Below are 21,976 nucleotides of genomic sequence, written 5' to 3'. Positions count from 1 at the left end.
TCGTTTGCTTATTGGATTTTACAGGATTTTACCATAAGAGCAAAGAGCTATACCTGTATACAGAGTCACCGTCAACGCCAATAAACAACGACGATCGCAGGGGGATCTGTCATTTTCAGCGATGTGGAAGTCATGGTTGCCAGTAAACATTGTATGATGCCGCTTGACGTTTTGACAGCTCATTCGACACAGAAACACCCTGAAACACCCAAAAACACACAAGAAACACAATCAGCACAGTCACAAGGTGGCAGAGTGACTTACCCCCTGGGATAAGTTGGGAATAGAAAGAATAGATAGGATGAATTGAAATTTTGTGCACGTTGAAAATTGTAGAAGTGTTTTGGGTAAAAATGGGATAATCCTGAAGTGTCGTCCCCCCTGCTTGGGACCAATAGGCTAGTCAAGTAGTGAGCCAATTTAAAAACGTTAGTTTCGTATTGGTTGTTGGTATCTCCCCACTCCGGTTTTCCTTAATCCGACATCATGGTCTCTTATGGAGCTTTTTTTACATTGGTAACATTGATTTGTAAGGACTTGACAGTCAGATTATCAAATTTGTAGGATTAGCGGGGGGATACTGTAATAAGTACGCACTTACTCGCTGCAAAACAAATTCTTTTTTTGTTCATCATCCACAATAATAGCAATAGCTTTTAAATCAATATCCTCGCTCAGTTCACATTTGTTTCGATTAATTCGATGACAATCACATATTTTCGTTTTACAAATCATATGTTTAAACTTTTGGTTCTGTTCTGCTCAAAGACACACGAGACTACAAAAAAAGTTTAATAAACTGATTATGAATTGTGCATACGACCTCGCATACGACTGAAACGCAAAACGACATTTTCGCTGGCATCACTGGACTTCCTATGCCACTAATGTTAATTTTGACGTCAGACAATGAGATGAATTTTAAGCTTGGATTTTATTTATTGTAAATCATTTCCGCATTCGCCCTATTCAGATAACCCTTCTGAAAATTGTGAGTTTGACAGAACCACCAGCACCAAATTGTCGGGGTACACTGGCAATATACTGGAGTTGTCAAGTTGCCCCCGGGTTGTTTTGCTCAAATAGTTCTATCATTTAGCTTATCGTTCGCTTATGGTGGTTTTTTTTATTAAGGAAGTGTATCCGCGGCATTTCTCTGAGGTAATAGATATGGAACAATATGGCAACACTGCAACAGAAAGGCCTATTCACTATCCTAGCCCTCTCTCATTGGACACCTGTCATTTTTGCATAAAAAAACTGCCCGGCGAACGCAACACAAACACCGCACCAAACCAACACTGTCAAACTGCGTCACTGTTTTTAATGTTTCGTACCCACGGAGAGCTTTCCATAAAGTTTTCCATGCAGCTTCTCACGAACACTAGCGCAGTGTTGTGTTTCTACCAGCAAAGCCCATGCAAATCTCATAAAATACATGTGAAGAGCTGGAGAACTCCATTCATGTTTGTGTGCAATCCAAACGCTGGATCCACATTTTGGACTGGGAACTTGTGCAACTCGAGAGGTTCGCTGTGTGCGTTTCGCATTCGTCCCCATCTGTCTGTCGCTGGCTGTGCTACTGATGACAGCGAAATTCTTTTCCTTCACTTTGCTCGCCTTCGGTGCGGATTCGATTTGATTGCTCTGCAGAGCGCAGGCAGGCAGGCAGAAGAAGTTCGTGTGTGATGTGTGTTGAAGAAAATGGCCATCATCGGTGAAAATTAATCCGCTCGGATCGGGGATTTGCGTTGTTCCGGATCGGTCGAATTGTGCGGTAAACTGCGAACGGTGACGTTGCCGACCGGGAGAAGTTGGAGAATTGGCCGGAATCGGGCCGGATCGTGACAAGTGTTGAATTTTTATATGCATCGGCTGCTGGCAGTAGTCGGTTCGCGGCGGATGGCAGAGTGAAAAAGGGTTTTTATTTTTTTTTTTCCTGCGAGGAGCAGCGCGGTGGCATTAGCAAAAAAATACGGAAAAGGGAAGAAAATTGCAGTCCGGTGTGCATCTCGGTGCATTTGGCTGGTTGTGAAGGAAACCGGGAGCGGTTCCGGTGTTTAAGAAGAAAAAAGGTTTGAAGGTTTGCACTGGATTCGGCAGGAGGAAAATACAAATTTGTGCAGAGTGACAGGCTTCCAGAAAGAAGGAACTGTCAAAAATTGCGAGTGTTTTGTTGGATGCCAAAAGTTTGCCTGTTCCGTGCGAGCAAATAAAAAATAATATAGATTGGGGGAAAGAGTTCAATGGTTTTTCGCCTTTGCTAGTGAAGAAGAAAAATATATACGAAATACGATTTGTCATTAGACCGACACAGAAAAGCAGCCTTTGTAGCAAATAAAAGTGAGTGATTGTGTTTGTTTTGATCGCTGTGTTGGTTGGTTGGCAAAAATATTTGTTGGGCCCCAATGGCATCATCGAAATCCGACGAAGAGTGATTTATTGTCGGATCCGATCGGAGAAGAATATTCAACAACAAAAACTGCCATCTCGTGAAGGAAAGTAAGATAAATCATGCGGCATCAGTGTTTGGTTAAACAACCGCAGTTCCCAATTTGTGTGATTGTGTGTGAATTAATGCGCAAAAGTGGTTCTTTCTGAGGTGGAATCCATAATATAAAAAAGACGACACCAATCAGGGAACAGGAAGGAACCAATCTTCCGAAATAATAATTATTCTTGTAGTTGTACGCCACGAATGACGTTCTATTGGTTTTGGTTGTTGTTACTGAAAGAGCCTCATCATGATGGAATCGAGTAGAAGTAGTTCGGAACATATCACCCGACGGCCGGCGGTACAGCTCCGCTGGATTGCCATTGGGCTGCTGGTCCTGACAACGGTAGCCGGACTCGGGAGGCACAATGCCGCAAATGGTAAATATTGCTTTATTTCTATGCCTCAAAGTTTCAGCTGTAACTCATCAAACTTTTCCCGGCTCGCTTGTCGCACGGAAATAATTGCTGATTGCCATTGCGCCACTTTCTGGGTCCCCAAACAACAAGTAGTGCCTTTTCCGTCGTCCTCTCGTTCGATGCTAACAACACTAATGAAGGTCATTGCCCCTTCTCTCTGACGACAAAAAAAAAAAAGAAGTTTTATCGAATCGATATAGAAAACGGCTATCGTGATGGGATGTGATTGCTCTGGCTTCAAATGAACGAGGGTTTGATTGGAATTGATGTGCCGACCTGGGAATACCAAGCTGCCAGACTCCCAGGCAATTTGCTCCAAATGGAAAAAGGATGTTTTACTTGCGATGAGCTGTCGTCATTAAATTGTTAGGTGGAAAACTCATTGGGAGGAGGGTTCGATTCAATTAAAGGTACGGACATTGTCTGCTAAAATCATAGCTACGTTTACTGAATGGCTAATTTGATAGCTATCTTTAGAACATTTCCAGTCAACTTTAGGAAAAAAATATGAACCACTTAAAAAAAAATATTTCTTGGAAGAACAATAGGTAATTCACTGAAAACTTTTTGTCATCTCCGGTGACATAGCTGGAATTTATTTCAAGATTGATCATTCTTCTTGCAGTGTGTAGGATCTGATAGTCCAATCGATGCCTACATTTTATTCTAATTTTCGAACAATTCTGGAGTCCTTTTTGATTGGGTCGTATGTAACATTTTTGTCAATTAGAGAAATGAGGTGTTTTGTTTTGGTGAACAAGTAATTCCTTCAAAATTCCCATTTACTAACATCGGCTGAAAATCTCCTAAATAAAGGAAATCAAATCAATCATTTCCTAACATCTCAGGAGTGCTTCTATCGACTGAGTAAGGTATTTATAGTGTTACTGTGTAAAAAATATATGTTTTTTAACCAATCAATATTATAGGACCATTTGCATGCTGTGGTGTTACATTCGACCGTACGAATTTTAGCGGTTTAAACAAGTATTACAATTAGTAATATATCACGGCAAGCGTAGTTATCAACCGTTTAACATTGAAGATTTACAAAATTTGCAAGGTTTATTAGAAAAAACAACAGGTCGTATGTACAGTTTTTAAGCTTCTGTATAATTTATTGCATACGACGATTGACATCTCCATAGCCGGCGCTGGTGGTGTAGTGGTAAGCGTGACTGCTTTCTCACACCAATGGGTCTGGGTTCAATCCCAGCCGAGGTCGGTGGGATTTTTCTGAGGCATAAAAATCTCTGGTCACGTCTTCCTTCAGAAGGGAAGTAAAGCCCGTTGGTCCCGGCCCATGTGTGTTGAATGGGTGCGATATCCTACGCAGGTGTGGAAGCTGCCTTCCTGGCAATGATGGCAATCGATGTCCGTCGGTGATTGGCACTAGATTGCGGAACAGAGACCGACTTTAAATAAACGAATGAAGAAGAAGAAGAAGACATCTCCATAGAAGTTAGATGACGTATGTAACATTGAGCTATGTTTTGATCGGTTGGCACATCCGACAAACAGTTTTTTGATGAGCCAGTGAAAGAGAAATGAGGTAGTGGATCTAAATTTTGCCTCTAGGAAGAGTAATGTCTGGTATCATTAAAATATCAATTTGTTTGCGTTTGTTACATACGACCCAATCAAAAAGGACTCCAGAATTCGCAGGTGTTGTGTAACTATAGAGCTTTTGACGTAGCTCGTCTTTCTCTATCTACAGGGTGTCTACTCATTTGACTATGTAAATTTACCTGAGTTTTCCCGATTTTTACTTGACAGAACTTTAACGGATGATTTCAAGGTTTATAAAAAGAAAGCAATTTTTTGAATTTGTTAAAAATATGCTTATTTTGGTAATACAACAACAACAGTTATTAACGCGAACGTTTTTAAGACATGACCATGAGTTTTTAAGAAACAGTTCAAATCCATTAAATCTAGAGTAACATTTGAAATGGGCCTATGTTCAAAACGTAAACAAACCAGAAAATGCCATTCCGCCATTATTCAAATCATATTTAAGAAAATTGAAATATTTTAGACATTTATATTGTTCACAATAACAATAGTAACTGTATATCAGTATACAACATCTAAAATATGCGTAAAGCTTTCAAAAATATATGCAAAATCGATAACAACTTAATTTCATACATTAATAAGCCTTTTTGTGAATCTTTCAATGGATAGGCCCTTTGTTAAGCCGTTGTGCTTGTCATCAGAAATGGTACGCCCTTTGCTAAGCATTTTCGCAACGTCAAATAAATTCAAAACAAATCATCGGCCCTGCCTCAAGCAGCAGGGCCTAGTTTTGTGGTTTGAAAATTTTCAATCATCGGCCCTTATACGTCACTTGGTGTACCAATGAAATTAAATAAATGAATGGTTGGCCGTTTTAGCGTGCGGGCCTATTAATGAATCGAAAAATTTCGTTGTTCGGGCGTTTCGAAAATCGAATTATTTTTAATGATTTTCCTCGATTATGCGGAACTTTCCTACACGATTAGTAGCTATCAAGCGGTGCTAAAGAATGGTATAAAAACCCGATTTGTTTACGTTTTGGACATAGTCCCATTTCAAATGTTACTCGAGAAATGTTGAAGTTTAACACTCACTTAATTTTAGTAAGTCTATGATCTCAAAATATTCAACGCTTGAAGTTTCCATGTACAAGTTCAAGTTGAAGATTTTCAAAGTGCCAGATTTAAGGAAAACACATGATTTATTTCAAGGTTGTAGTTAACTTTTTGAAAGATTAGAGATCTTCAGTGAGCTTGAGCTTGAGCTTGAGCTTGAGCTTGATTGACCGCCCACGGTTGCTACTTTGTTATTGCCAGATCAGCTGTAATTACACAGAGAACCAATAGACGATGCTTGGGACTAGCAATCATCCTCAATGTGTAAAAACTGGTGATCTTAAATTAGGCAATACCAGCGCCGGCCGCGCCCGAACACAGGTCAAGAAAGGAATGGGAAGGATTGTGTTGACATGACACTCGCTTTGATGGAAGCCGAGAACACCTCTGCACTTCCACGAGGAATCACTGGATGTTGGATAAGAGGGTTGGGTTTGCAGCAGGGTTCGTTTTGGTAAACGATAAGCTGAATTGATGTCCTAACGAGCATATAACGCGAAGGAGCTTGGGACTAAACCCACGGTCTTCTGCTCAGTAAGCAAAAACGTTTGCCACTAGGCAGACGAGAACCTTTTTAATCACCGAGTTGCTGTTATTACCATGTAGTCGTATTAACAAATAAAACGATTGACGAATCTTGAATGTGGATGGGCCTGAGATTAGACTCATGATGTTCTGCTCAGTAAGCGAAAACGGTTGCTCTAAGGCCACCGAGCCCCTCATATCACATAATACCGTTGCTCAAATTTGTGTATCCATTCAAACCCGCAACCAACGACAACAACGAGTTTCGCAAAATACACGATACACAAGCGATTTTACCATAAATCTCTTTGATATGTAAGGACCTGGGACCGCGTTTTTCTGCTCAGTAAGCAGGCCACTGTAACCGACGATCTCTCAAATCCGAAAACTAAAAACTACGAAAAAGTACTTAGGCCTTCATTAAGTTCCACTTCCACGCGACGTTCAATGACAGGGTCCTATCCAGGATTACATCTGAAAAATCCAAATCTGGCCAACGCCCACCCTAAACCTAAACCTGTTCTAATCCACCTGAAATGACTAACGAATGGAAGACTTTGACTACCCAGCCATGCAATAGTCTCATTCCGTGCCTTATGGCAACTTGATGATTCTATTGCGCTCATCTTCTGGCACCACCCAGGAGAGACTTGGTCCTGTACCCAATGCTTAACTTATCTCCATTCCACTCAGCTACTCGCAATTTCTTGTGATATAGTGGGCGGAATATTATTATATGAGACAATTCAATGCAGACGTCTTTCCAAATTTGGCAGATCGACAGGTAATCGGTGAGTTACCACGATAGTTGCTATTCAACAACTCGACAACGTCCCATCGTCAACGCCTCCTATGAGAATTTCCCATTGCAGACGTCAACGAAATGACGTCATCGAGCTATCGATCAACTACCCTGGTTATCGCCTGGTACCTTATAGCACGATGCTAGGAGGCGAACCGGAAGAATCGATGAGCTACCTCTCCCCCTAGATTAGAGATCTTCAGTGAAGTACCATTAACTTCACAACAATTGTAGGAACTTCATAGAAGTTCTGAGGAATGAAAGGAAATGGTGAGAATTTTAGTCAAGCTTCATAAACAAACTGCGGGAATATAAGAGAAATTAACACCCAGAAAATTTGGGGCGGTTCTATTAGCTTTCGAAAAACTGCAGGAACCTTTAAGAAGTTCCTAGAATTTCAGAGATCTTCACCGGTGTCAGAAGAACTTCAGAATATATAGAACTTGAGGAAAAGTGTAGAAGCTTTTGAGAAGTTCTAAGTACCTAAGAAAAGCTAGATCTAGAGAGCTTTGGGAAATTTAAGGGCAGTTCCCGTAGTTTTATTCCAGACTTTTGGAGCAGTTTAAACATCTATAAGTGTGAATTTCGAAAAATTCGGGACAGTTTCATAATGTGCTGAAAAAAATCGAGTACAGTTAAGATTTTTCGAGAATTTCAGGGAAGTACAGATACCTTCACGGAATTTATGAAAACTTCAAATATATTTCAGGAACTGCACAGAAGTCCCGACAATTTCAGGGAAGTTTAAAAATGTTAACGAGAATTCCATTTATTTCAGAGCAGATCAAAGATCTTCAATAGACAGGTCAGAGAATCAAAGGGCAGTTCAAATGATTTCAAGAAATTCGCAGAAACGTTAAATAAGTTTCATAAGAATCTCAGAAAATGTCCGGAAACTTCAGCAAAGCTCCGAGAGAATTTCTGGAAGGCAATACATATTATATGAACATCCGGAAAATGTGGGATAATTTTAAGGGTATTATATCATGGAAATTTCAAGAACTTAATTAAATTGCCAACATTTAGTTAAGTGGATTAGAGAACACAAATGCCACAACTTGTAGCAAGCACCGATATCAACAAATTCCAGAGAACTTCTAAGAAAATTTCGATACTTTTAGATAGTTTCATGATATTCAGTGCACAGCAAAAAAATAATTTTGATATCACATCAAAGTGGATGCACTACAATCATGTCGAAAATTTCATGTAATTTTTATGACCACATAAATAAACAAATGCAGTAAAAGCAGCGTAGTGTCAGTTCATGCATTGTATTAATGATAATTTTGTCCTTTTTAGCAAGTAATATTACACCATATTTTCGACATGATTGTAGTGCATCCACTTTGACGTGATATCAAAATTATTTTTTTGCTGTGTGAAGTTCCGAGTACTTCGAGGACGATCAGATAACTTCAGGAAAATTCCATTAACTAGAGGAAATTTGCAGCGACTTACAAAGAGTTCCACGGAATTATGCGATATTCCAAGAATTGACTGATCCGAAAACTTAAAAAGCGTCAGGGAATTATGAATATATATCAGAAAATTTTTCTGAACATTAAACAAATTTAGAGAACTTCAGGAATGCATAGAAAACTTGAGGGATGATCCAGAGATATGCTCAGGGCAAATGAGTGATGTAAGGCAAAGTTCGTTTATAAAACATCAGGAAAATTGTAGAAACTTATGAAAAATACCAGTGGCGCTTCCTTAATCTTTCTGCGCACCAACTCTCAAAACATAAACAATTATCATAATATTGCTTGCAATCGAGTAAACTAGAAGATCAAGTGTATTTTTCAACCGATTCGATATTCATATGGTATTAAATCTGGTTTTGAAAGTGCCACTGAAAAATACTGAGAAATTCAGGGCAGTCTAGAGAACTTAAAGGAAATTCATAAACATTTTGGCAAGTTCTAATAACATCAGTCTATCTTGAAAACTGTCGCTTTAATGGCCCTTCGCTCATTTTCAACTTCTATTCAATTTTCATACTGCCGTACTCTAACGGAACTATCCACCTACACTCTTCTAAAGATCATTCTCTAGCTAATAAATCATCACACTAAAGCTTCATGTTAGCATTTCCAACCAACTCTGAACATCAGGAAGTTATGAATTAGTGTCGATAATTTAAGGCCAGTTCTATGAACTTCCGAAAAATCTTGAGAACTTCAGTGGAAATCATAGAACTATATTGATGATTCAATATTAACTTGAGCCAATTAAAAAAAACATGCTATATTGTACGTAGCCCCTCCCCCATCTTCGCTAAGGGGCTACCCCCTATGACCTCTACATGCTAAATTTGGTTCCATTTGCCTGATTAGTTCTCGAGTTATGCAGAAATTTCTGTTTAATTTGTATGGGAGCCCCCCTTTACAGAGGGGGAGGGGTCTCGAACCATCATAAGAACCTTTCCCTGCCCCAAAAACCCCTGTTTCCGAGTCTATAAGGGTCAGACAGACAGACAGAAATTCATTTTTACCTATATAGATTGTTCGATTCCAAGAAAATTGCGGGAGCTTAAAGAAATTTCAGAAAATGTTCGAAAACTTCACAGAATTGCAGAGATCTTCAGAAACATTTCGAAAACTTCATAGAAGTCTATGAAACTTAAGGAAGATCCGAGCACTTAAGGAACATTCATGAACATTAGCGAAATGCGGGAGCATTTCAAAGAAGTTTAATAATCTCCAAAAATAAGGGAATTTCAGGGGAAATACAGTTCCAAGAGTTTCAGAAAATTATCGGGATATTTAAAGAAATTCCCAGATTTCTAAAGATCTTCAGAGATGTTCAATTAAATTCTGGGCAGTACAACAAGCTTCATGAGAACTGCAAAAACTTTTACCACCGCGCCGTTGTGGTAAGCGTGATTCCCTCTCACACCAAAGGGCCTGGGTTCAATCCCAGTCGGCGCCGCCGGGATTTTCTGAGGCATAACATCTCTGAGCACGATTTCCTTCGGAAGGGAAGTACAGTCGTTGGTCTCCGGTCCATGATTGTGTGGAAGCTGCCTCCTTGATGGCGGTAGCATTGGCATTCAGTACGGAAAACAAAATATTTAGAGAAGATTTCGAGAACTGCAGGAAAGAACAGAGAAGCTCAGAGTTAACAGAGTTAACATTAGAGAAATTACCTACATTTTAAAGAAGTTTCAAGCACTTCCGGTAATTGTTCAAACTTTAGAGCAGATCCATGATTGTTAGGAAAATTGAGGAAACTTAAGGAAGTTCGAAAAAGTTCAGGGAGGTTTAAAATGTGCTGAGAAGTATTTTTAGTTAGCATCAGGCTAGTATAATGAGAGAGAGAGAAGAATTAGTATTTTCCATTTAATTCACTACTTTATTTGCTTATCCTTAACAGATACGCGTATTTCGTCTACAATGTGCAGACTTCTTCAGTGTCTTGTACTAATACTCGACTCGACCCATTGAGTCGAGTATTAGTACAAGACACTGAAGAAGTCTGCACATTGTAGACGAAATACGCGTATCTGTTAAGGATAAGCAAATAAAGTAGTGGAATTAAATGGAAAATACTAATCCTTCTCTCTCTCATTATACAGGTATTCCACTAAGACGCCCACATTCATCAGGATTCATCAGGCTAGTTTCTCAAACTACAAAAAAATTTTTGAAGGTTGTGTTCAAAGCAGGACCGCATTGTTGACGTAGGACTACGATATTATTTTTGCTGCTCCATTCAATAATGTATTAATAAAAATACAAATTGTTTAGAAATCTACCTTCAAAATGAATAATTCATTATTAATTATTTTTTTGAAATTGGATGGTTATTGAATAAATCCTAAAATTAGGATTAAATTTTTAAAATTATATAATCAGTTCCAGTATTATTCATATCTAGCTTCCAAAAATGTTCATCTAACTATCGGAAACTTAGTAAAACAACTTTAGAAATCAAAGTGCCCCTGACATCACAAATATTTATGTTGCAGAACTAACTTAACTTAACAGATAACTTAAATTCAGTTTATCTTTACCAGTGACCAATAAAAATTCTATAAAATAGCAAACGTCAATTTGATTGTTCCATTGTAGCATGTTAAACTCCCAATACTCCATGTGTGTAAAACATACAGTTCTAGTATAAATATATCACAGACAAACAGACATAACTCATTGATCATTTTTCACTGTAAAATATCGTCATTAAAACACTACCGCCATCTGTTGCGCACACTGTCATGGGCAGTACGCTCAACAGATGGCGGTAGTGTGTAAACTTCAAATGCAAAGGAATTGACTATGCGCGCCACAGACCGTTAAATGCATGTTCAATGAAAACCATGTAAGAGTTATGTCTGTTTTTCTGTGGTTGTAGTTTTCATAACTTTCATTATTATTAGTCCTCTTTTCTTTCGACAAAAATTGCATGTATAGTGAGATATTCACCAATTTTCCACTTGAATAAGACGTGAATTTTCTCACGGCACTAACGACAAAAGTCACTCCAATTCTTGGAATAATCCCCATTTACTTAATCTTGATCTTAATCTTAATTTCAAGATTCTTTGACTAGACTAGAATTTTTTGGAAGGAATTTTGAGATTATTTTAGAATGGATAACACCAGAGTTTTTTTTTTAGAGAAAATCCAAAGGAGTTTTGGAAAGAGCTTTTAGTGATTGTAGACTTTGACTCCATGTCACTTGTGTGAGTTCAGAGTAACATTTTTAAATGGCTCTGTAGAAAATTCCAAATCAATTGTGAAGAGGATCCCAGGATCCGTAAAAATACCAAGTAAATCGAATTTTGGGCGTACGATTCCAAAGAAATTCTTATGAACATTTAAATTCAAAAAAATTCCGAGAATAATTTCAAAGGTATCACGAAACGAATGTCTAGAGAATTTTAAGAAAATTTCTAAGCGAAATTGCAGAAAAATTTAGAAGAGAAGTCCAAGATAATTTTGAACTAAATTTCAAGGCAATCCTGAAGGGAATGGTTTCGGAATTCAATAGTGAATTAAAGCGAATTTTGAATAGAATTATAGCCGGAATCTTCAGCGAATTCCTAGAAAAGCTTTAAAATTTGAAGGAAATCCAAGGATTTTTTTTAATTGATTTATTTGATAAGGCTCAGTCGAATTAACTTTACAGAGCCGAGGATTCTTGTTCACTATACCATACATCTTTAAACTATAGTGAAATGGTACAACACTATAAACATTTTATTTTCTGCTATCCAATAAGCCTTCTTCACCAGAACGGGAGCCGCTTCCAGCGGTTTCATTATATGGCAGATTCGCCAAAGGGGGGCCAGAGGGCTTCCATTGCAGCAATGGACGCAAAACGTGGTCAGAACTTACACATTCATCACGAAACGGTTGCTTTCCAAAGTCGATGACGAGAGAACCGCAATCTTATTTTAGAATAATTCTGAAAAGTTTCTCATGTTGTTTAATCTTCTCCCTAATTCCCCTTCATGTCCGGAATATTTAATTATAGGTAAAAGTAAAGTATTGTTGGAAGGAGATTCTTAAATTCCCGTGGATTTCGTGTATGTCTCTGCTTACGGGTCCACCCCTCCGTTTTTGGCCATTCATACAACGATATTGTGAATTCAGATCGGTAGCTCAAATTGATCCTGCTATTAAGTGGAGCTGCATACAAGACAAGATTTTCGAAGGGATGGTGGCTACCTTACATATAGGAAATCTAAGTCTAAGGATTTCCATTTTTTCCCAAACCTTGAATCTTAACCTTTTTCTGTGTTCAATTGTAGACCTTCTTTTATAATTAATTTTATGATTTGAGTAGTAGCTATACTGAAGATCCGAGAGATGTCGCCCCTTCAGTGGTAGGAAAATCATTTTTGCAGTATGGAGAATATCAGAAAATCCACGATTTGTGACTAAACATGCTTTCACAGAAGGAAAAAAATAAACGAGTATTTACCTTCTCACCATAGTAATGTTCTCGTGCAATTTTTGTGCATCTAAAACTGCTTATAAAGACGATAATGAATAAAAACTGAAAATTTTCATACATTTCCAAATGGTTTCCTACCATTCCCATACATTCGAAAGTGACTGGCCCTCTGGATGTGGATGATGTCAAAAACAACAAAACATGATTAATTTCCATAAAATGCTTGAAAATCTTCTGCAGAACACTCTCTGAATTCACTCTGCAATGCTCCTCATATTAGTAATAACTCTAGCAATTCCCTGAAAAATACTCCTGAAAAAATCACTTGAAGTTCTCCTCAGCATGCACTTAGTATTCTCTTGAAATTCTCATAGAATGACCACAGGAATTTCTTTTTAGTTCTGCTCAGAATTCTCATTAATTCCTTAAAATTCTCCTCATAGTTTCTTTGAAAATCTCTTTTAAATTTTCTAAACATTATCACCGGAGTATCCTTGGAATACTCCTCAGAATTTCTTAGAAATTTTCCTCAAAATTTTGTTTGAGCTATCCTCGGGATTCAGAATTCAATTTTCATGGAATTTGGTTGGCATTACCTTAAAAATTTCATCAAAACTCTTTTGAACTACTCCTAAGAAGAATTATGTTCAGTATTATTTTTCTTAAAAATGATCAGATTTGCTCAATCGGTAAAGGCGCTGCTACGAAGCAAGTCTATGCTGGAGGAAGCTGGGTTCAATTCCCGTCAGGTCTATTAATTTTACGGGATGGAACATTTCTTGACTCCCTTGGGCATAGGCAATTAAAATGTGAAAGCGTTTCAAAAACAATAAGCTTAAAGCAAGCAATCAGCTTTTTTTATCTGTCGTAAGTATTTGAAGTCGCGGATTTATTTTGAGAAATCGCGGATTTCGCGGATCAAATTTTTTTTGCTATATTATAGAGACTTTCAGCCTCTAGCTGGTTCGTCTCTTGCGGATCAAATTTTGAAGATCTTGTAACAGGAGTCGAACAGCTTCGCAGCATTCTAGAACCTCAGTCGGCGTCCACAAACAAATGTTCAATCGCTGGTCTCTCTTTCTTTCAAGCTTCGGTAAACGGACGAGCGAAAGAGCGCTCGACTTTGATAGTTTCGTCTTTCATGAAACACACCAACAGAGGTTTCATGACGTAACATATGTAACATAAGTCCTGGGAATACTTTCAGGTGTTTATTTGACGGCATGAACAAACACACATATGTCAACCAATGCACTTGTCACGCTTATCTATACTACTACTAAACTGTCAAACTCAAATTGCGCAGTAGTTTCCATTTAAAATGTCGTACAAGTGAAATTCTAAGCGTGTTCAAAGACAAGCCAATATCAAAATCAACTATTTATCGAGTTTTGAAGGATTGTCGTGATGGCAAAGAACCGGAAAATAAAAAGAAATGCGGTCGCCCAACAAAATTGAGTGCCAGAACAACCAAAAAATGTTGTCAAGTGCTGAAAACAAATTTAGTCAATCAACACGCAAATTAGCACGAAAATTTCATGTTTCAAACATGTCAATCCATCGGATTAAAAAAAATGCAACGTAATCTATCGGAAACGTCATCGTGCTCTAAAATATACAATGAGAGAAATTTTCCTTTTTTGCAATATGAACATAGCATTTTTCGTTGTTAAATCATAAACGAATCGTATATATGCGAGTAATTGCCATGTATACCGGATATTCTAGGTTCTCCAAATCGCCCTGGAGTTCAGTTGATTTGTTCTACTATATCAACCAAGACTCCAATAATGTATATAATATCGAAATATGTCCAAACAGATTCAAAGTGTCTATGTGGATTGCACCCGACCTATTGCTACGTATACAAGATGTTATAGGTTCCGAAATCATTCTGCAGATCAGATAATTTTTCTGCTAGATCACCCAAGACTAATTCAATATCTGTAGTATCGAAATATGCCCCAGGCAATGTCTATGTGGATCATGCCAACCTATTTTCGTGTATGGCAAATGTTCTAGGATTTCCAAACCGATATTTCGATACTACAGATATTATCCCAGTCTTTGTTGATCTAGTAAAACAAATCATCTGAACTGCAGGACGATTTGGAGAACCTTGAACATCTGGATTACTCGGAAATAGATCATCACAGAGGCACTTTGAATCTGATTGGACATTTTTCGATACTACAGACATTATTGCAGTCTTGGTTGATCAAGTAGAACAAGTCAACTGATGCCCTGAACGATTTGGAAAACCTATAATTTCCGGTATACATAGTAATAAGACGTGTATGATCCACAAAGTCACATATATACGATTCGGTTATGATTTGACAACGAATAGTGCTAGGTACATATTAGAAAAAAAAACATGAACATGTCTCACCATTGGACAGAACCAAAGGAATATCAATTAAATTGTGAAAGTACTTCAAAGAACACTAAGTTGAGAGCAGGCAAAAATCTAATAAGCTATAAGCAATAAGCTTGAAATGCCGTGTAGTAGTATTCAAATGCTATTTTTAGTCGATGAAAACAGTTTTTTTGTCGCGAATTTCTTTTGAGAAATCGCGGATTTCGTGGGTCAAAATTAGAAAATCTTGAAACAGCCCTGGAACTGAGCAAAAAATACCATTTGTACCATCAAACGTGCCTCAGGCTCATCCGGGTGTACTCAAGGCTACGGTGTACGACAACGGCTGGGAAGCTCAAATTGAGCAACAATTGGTTGATCGAATCAAGCAAAATTTAAAAGAAATCGTCAAAGTCCAAACCGTCATTGTTGGCCTATGGATTTAAGATTGGGCCCATCGCTAAAAATCTGATATTTATCAATTTTATCTAGATGAACGCGTCATTGGATGGTACTTATGGATATTTTTGGTCGCTATTAAAAATTTCAAGACCAACAATTGAAATGGCCTCAACTCCATTTTGTAAACAAACCTTGTAAGGCCATTTTCTCCTACATTTGCAAACCTTCACCACAAACGGGTAGAGGAGAATTTCCCCTAACTGATTTGCCTTGGCGGACTTCGGTTCGCGAGAAAATGGCCTTACAAGGGTTGTTTACAAAATGGAGTTGAGGCCTTTTCAATTGTTAGTCTTGATTTTTTTTTTATTAATTACTTTATTTGTACAGGCTCAATCGAATAAACTTTACAGAGCCGAGTTATCATTTTCGTTATACATTATTGATGTCTTATAAGGTCTTGATTTAGTCGATTGCTGAATTTATGTATGGGCCCAAATTAGTAGTATATGGGTCGACATTACATCCATTTCCCCTACTTCAAAAATCTATCAATGATATCTCGTTTTTGGGGTTTTTTTTTTCCATATTTATCTGTATAGGGGAATTTACGTATTCTCGGCAACCTAAGCAGCGACCTTCTTTCTATAGCCTTTTTCTCTATGAAACGCACACATATGCAGTATTGGTTTGTTTACAATCTTTTGCTGCCAGCTGCTCTAACAATTTCAGTCGAAAGAATTGTCAAAAACTGTTTTGAAACGCTTTTACAAAGCTCCAATCTTCTCTACTGAGAGCGAGTATTGTCGGCAACCAGTTTTTCATCGGCAACTCGAAATCAGCTACAATTTGTAGTGTGTGTGTTTCATTTCAAGAAAACCCTGCTAGATTGCTTTTTCTCAGTGGTAAAAATATAATCAAATTGAAGCTGAAAGCATAAAGAATCGTTTGCATGCATTCAGTGAAGTGTTTTCGTAAGAAAATCCAGTGAAAATAGTGTTTCAATTTGGGTTGCCGAAAATAGTCTGTCATGCCGAAGCCGTCATTTCCCCTATATAAAACCGAGCATTTAATTTCTTAAAATTTATTGCCCACCCTGGGATAGATCCATGCTAGAATTAAAAAAACATCATGATTAAATAGATTTTTTTTTTGGCTTTCTCAGTCTAGGATAATCCCAACGGTCAGTTCCAATTTATAGTGGCCTTTTCCAATGGAATTTTCTCGACTTCCCTGGGCATAGAGTATCATTGTGCTTGTCACACAATATACAAATGGCATTGGCATTTTAAAGCTCTAAATTAATAACTGTGGAAGTCCATTTAGAACACTAAGTTGAGAGCATGCAAAAAGCTAATATGCGCTAAGCAATAGCATTGAAATGCGAATAAGAAGAAAGAAGAAGTTTTTCAAGGGTAAGACAGTTTTACCCTTGAAAAAGGCCACAATAAACAGCCGAAACGTTGAGCAATGCATAACTGACCGTTTAGAGTACCCTAGACTGAGAAATTAATAAAAAAAATGTAGGGAGATTTCCAGTCGAACAACATATTAAATTAAATACAAAGTAACAATCTCAAGCACCAATTATCGAGTTCCAAACTTCAAAACAACAAACTCACCCTACTCAATTAATTCAATAAAATACCTTTATGAAAGCAATTATGACTGCAGCAGTGCAAATAAATCGGAAAAATATCTTTTCGCTCCAATCAACAGAAATCTGTGTGTAAGGCCTGTCAGCAATCTACTGCTGACTGATGTTATCCTCAAATCTAATAACTCGCTGGACTGCACACTCACTGGCCGGATGGATGCGAGTCGCGGCTCTGTTGATATCGAATTATATGAAGCTCTACAATGTTGCAAAAGTCGAGCCTATACCCATAGGGGGCTGTTCATAAACTACGTAGACTATTTAAGGGGAGGGGGACCAGATTTCCAACGGTTTAAAAAAAATGTATGGATGATTGTCTACACGGGGAGAGCGAGCGGGGGGTCTAAAACATCGCAAAACGGTCTACGTAGTTTATGCACAGCCCCTAGACATATTTACTGTTGTTGTTCGCTACAACCTCATTCGAGCCATACATGATCAGGGAAAGGCAGAGTGGGGAGCTGCATTCCTGACATTATGGATTCTCACCTTCGGTTTGTTCCGAAGGCTTCACGCAATTCATTGTACCTATGCCTCAATGCAGCAACCGGGAAGAACTCATGCTTCTCGGCACGTAGGAAGACCGTCCGTGCATCGTTCTTTGGTGTCCGAGTGGCAATATACTTCCAACCATGACGTAGGAGTACACACTTCCAAACCACGCACGCATTTGGGAAAACTTTGGATTCACGGAGGAAAAGAATCCTCAATAGCAGCAGCAAGCAAACAATGTATAATGAACAATGGAAATGAAAAATAACTGAAACGAATATTTCGGAATGGCACTCCGGGAAAAAATTGCGTGGGTTGGAAAGGATTACAACTGAGACAGTTCTCCAATCAATCCGGATGAAAAATAAATAAAAATAATTGTATCAATCTTGCGAATCTTGTGAAGTAAAATAAGGTTATTGTATTTCACAGTTTAGGAGGTCCATAATAAATCTTGATAGAGCTGGAATAAGGGCCTAATAGCATTAATTAACAATGACTTTTTTCGATGGCTGTTGGTTTGCGTGATGTGTCCTGATTTTTCAAATATACAGTGCTTTCCCGATTTTCTCAGCCCCTTCTCACCAGTGTTTTATATATGTTAGGCTGAGTTTCCCGTTTTAACTGGCAAAATCGGGGAAAAAATCCTCATGTTTGTTCGATCAAAATTATTACAGAATAATTCAATTGTTTTACTTATGACTATTATTTGTGAAATCTCTTCTTAAACAATCAGTAATCAGTATTACAATTATTGAATCAATTTTTCCTTGACGATATAGAAATATCTAGGGGTATCTACCAACATTGATTACCGGTCGACTGCCTATGAAATTACCACGAATTACTGCAATTATTATACTATTATTATACACTGATTACATACTTATACAATACACACATACAATTATACGCTGAATAAATACTTTGTGCTGAATCGAGTGTTAGCGCAGTAAAAGATTCAAATGCGTTTCGACAGGTGCACATTAGCCTCTTGAAGATGCTTTTTTTTTAAATTTGGTTCCTCAATAAAAGGTGCCTGAACAAAACAGTGTCTATGACGATGATTATTATGAAAGCCCAAGCGATAGCTGAAGGTTGCAAAGTTCCAAAAACGTTCAAATTTTCGCAACATCAGGCTCATAGCTTCAAAGTATGGTATGGAATAAGAAAGCTAAAAATTCGCGGCGAAATATTGTTCAGTGACACAACAAGTATTGAGGGTTTCCTGGAATAATTTCACGAGGAAATTTGCCGAGTTTACACCTCAAATGATTTACAATGAGGACGAATCGGGGATTGTTTTTTTTTTAATGTTACCGTCAGAATTGTTTGTTGGTTTATTGGTTTATTTGGTTCTACATCAACAGTTTAGTCCTAATGATGGATTAATTAATACTAGGAAATACAATATAGTCAAGAAGTTGACAAGCTGCAAAGGTCGTGAAGTCCAAATTAATTCCTAATTCTTAAAAATATATCACGGAATCACTGACGCAGCGTCTCGCGTGCCAAGTGAAAATCAACACGATTGAAAACCCTTTGTAGCCCATTGATACAGGGTGTCTTCTGCCTGGAAAAACCTGGAAAACCGGGAATTTACAGGGAATTTTACTTTTTCTGGAAAAACCTGGAATATTCAGGGAATTTTGGTTCCACTCAGGGAATTTTCCAATTATCACTTCATTCGTAATTCAAAAGAAGTTTTTCGTTCAGTTTGTCGAAACGTTTTTTAAGGGCACTGAACTTGACTAGCATCTGACAGCTAAGACAACGTGTGCGAACGAGACAAGTTCATTCAGAGAGTCTTGTCACGCTCGCTCTTGGCTGATTTGTATGTGGAGGATCAAAATCGTCGTAAAAATGAAACAGTCGAAGAAGAGAGACTGGCAACCGTCAAAAGGAAGCATACGAAGCATGTATTGTATAAGAATAAGCATGCCAGACAGCAGGTCTGAGAGCCTACATAGAATTTTTGTTTGAGCTTCAGAGAGGGTCGGAGATCTACTGAGAAATGTGTTGAGTTTCAGGGTAGTTCGTAGATCTTGAGAACAGAACTACAAACAAATTAAAAGTAATTAATAGAAATTCATAAAAACAAAATCACAAGAGATTAATGTTCAAAGAAATTTTCAAAACTTCAAGCAAGCAAAAATAATTTCAAATCAATTTGTAAAACTATAAGCGAAATTTTGCATATCTTCAGGGAAATTCGCATAACTTTAGACAAGTCCAAGAATCTACAGTGAAATATAAAGTACTTCACATAAGATTTGGAGATCCTCGAAACATTATTCAACATCAGAAAAGTTCGTAGATCTTCAGAACAAAGCTACAGAACTTTGAAAAAAATTACAGGACTTCTGAAAAAATCACAAGAATCTCAGAAATGTTATTGGATCTTCAGTAACAATTGCAGAACTTCAGGGAAGTTCGACAATTAAAAAAAAAATATTTAAACGATTTCAAGAAAATTTGTAGATTCTGAGAGAGACATTTAAAACTTCAAGGAAGCTCAAATATTTTCAGATAAATTTTGACAACTTTAGGCAATCTTCAAGGAAATTTTCAAATCTTCAGGGTAACCCGAGAGGAATTTACAAAACATCAGAGAATTTTGCAGATCTACTGAGAAATTTATTGAACCTCAAGTTTTTTTTTGTAGATTTTGGGAATAGAGCTATGGAGCTTAAGACAACTTTACAGAACTTTAAAGATATTTGCAGGAATTTGACAGAAAATTTCACACAAATTGTGAGATCTTCAGAAAAATTCGTTAAATGTCAGAAAAGCACCTCAATTCCAAAAACAAATCGCAGCGAAGTACAAAAGTACAATATGTTGCAGAACTCCATGGAAGTCGGAAATAGTTAGATCTAAAGAACTTCAGAGAAGTCCGTAGACCTTAAAAGAAGTCTGTAGAACGTCAGAAAGTTCGTACGTTTTTAGAAAAATTTGCAAAACTTCAGCAAAACTAACAGATCTTCGGGAAAGTTCGCCGATCTTTAGATCAAGAATCCACAAAGAAATTTAAAGAACTTTAGAAAAGTTCGGAGATCTACTGTGAAATTTATTGAACTTCAGGGCAGCTCGTAGATCTTTAGAGCAGAAATACAGTACTTTAGAAAACATTACAGAATTTGAAATAAATTTTAGGAACTTCAGAAAAGTTCAGAGGGTAGATCGTAAATCTACTCAAAAATTAGCAAATGTTTAAATAAATTTTCAGAATTTTACTGCGGTTCTTGGATTTTGAAAGACATTCACAGAACTTCAGGTATGTTCGCTGATCTTTAGAGATATTTGTACAGCTTGAGAAAAATAAGAAAATTTTCAGAATACTTCCTAAAACTTCCGGAAGCTCAAAAATTTCTAGATAATCTTTTAATTCTTTAGAAAATGGTATAGATGTTCATTGAATCATGAAAATCTGTAGAAAAAATTGCGGAACTTTCGAGAAATTTGTAGATTATTAGAAATTTTGAGGAACATCAGAGATAATTGTCGATCTTCAAGGATCTTAAATCTTCAGGGATTCAGAAACTTTGTAGATTCTTAGGAAAATTTGCAGAACTTCTGAAGAACACACAGAACTTCAAAGAAATCTGTAGAACTACCGAGAAATTTGCAGATCATCAGGAAAGATTGTTGATCTGTAAAGAAATTTTACCGGAGAACAGAAACAAAACTTCAGGGACGTCAAAAGGTTTGAAGACCTTACAGAATTGCGTTGTTAACAGAAATTTTCAGAACTCAAGGAATCATGTAGATCTAGTGAGAACTTTTCCCACTAGCTTGTCTAAAGTTGGTATCGACATCCTGGCGAAGTTTTGAAATCCATTTTCATCTTCATATCGCAGCTCTTGAAGGACAAGATGAGCCAGATCCCTGCCGGTGTTCCTCCTGAGCAAAAATTTCCTACTCCACAAAGTTCACCTTCTCCTTCTCATTTTATTTAAAATAATAAAAGCAAATACGTCTGCCGAAACTAGAGCAATTTTCCGGTAATTCATGATGGAAGTATTTACTTTTGATTCCTGATACAGTTTTGTTTTGAAATCTAAATTGACAGTTCTTTCGACATGTGCAAGCAGTGTGAACACCAGCAAACAGGGGGGTTCGACAAAGTGTGTCGAAAGTAAATTTGAGCAGATTTTTCATCATGGCGGCGGTTAAAATCAGATAGTCTAAACGGACCTTAAGAGATTGTAGACATGTGAAACCATGATTTATTCTGTCTTGATCTTCCAAACAGAGTTGGACTCAAACATATTATTAAAATTATATTT

The 21,976-nt window shown here is 37.4% G+C and overlaps 1 protein-coding gene across 5 annotated transcripts in view; it reads left to right on the top strand.

Annotated features, from left to right (window-relative positions):
- The first annotated feature begins 1,575 nt into the window (after positions 1-1,575).
- Positions 1,576-21,976, top strand: part of babo (TGF-beta receptor type-1 babo) — a 149,360-nt gene continuing 128,959 nt past the window's right edge. For all 5 annotated transcript variants that reach the window (XM_065220737.1, XM_065220738.1, XM_065220736.1 and 2 more), the window contains exon 1: positions 1,576-2,874. In XM_065220737.1, coding sequence (XP_065076809.1) covers positions 2,745-2,874 — 130 coding nt within the window. In that variant the 5' untranslated portion in view covers positions 1,576-2,744. The remainder of the gene's footprint in view (positions 2,875-21,976) is intronic.

Source organism: Ochlerotatus camptorhynchus, unplaced genomic scaffold, assembly GCF_037179485.1.
Source record: "Ochlerotatus camptorhynchus isolate MF236.1 unplaced genomic scaffold, CSIRO-AGI_Acam_v1.1 ptg000131l, whole genome shotgun sequence".
Classification (NCBI taxonomy): domain Eukaryota; kingdom Metazoa; phylum Arthropoda; class Insecta; order Diptera; family Culicidae; genus Ochlerotatus; species Ochlerotatus camptorhynchus.
Note: the sequence above shows the minus strand (reverse complement) of the source record. Positions and strands in the feature narration are given on the sequence as shown.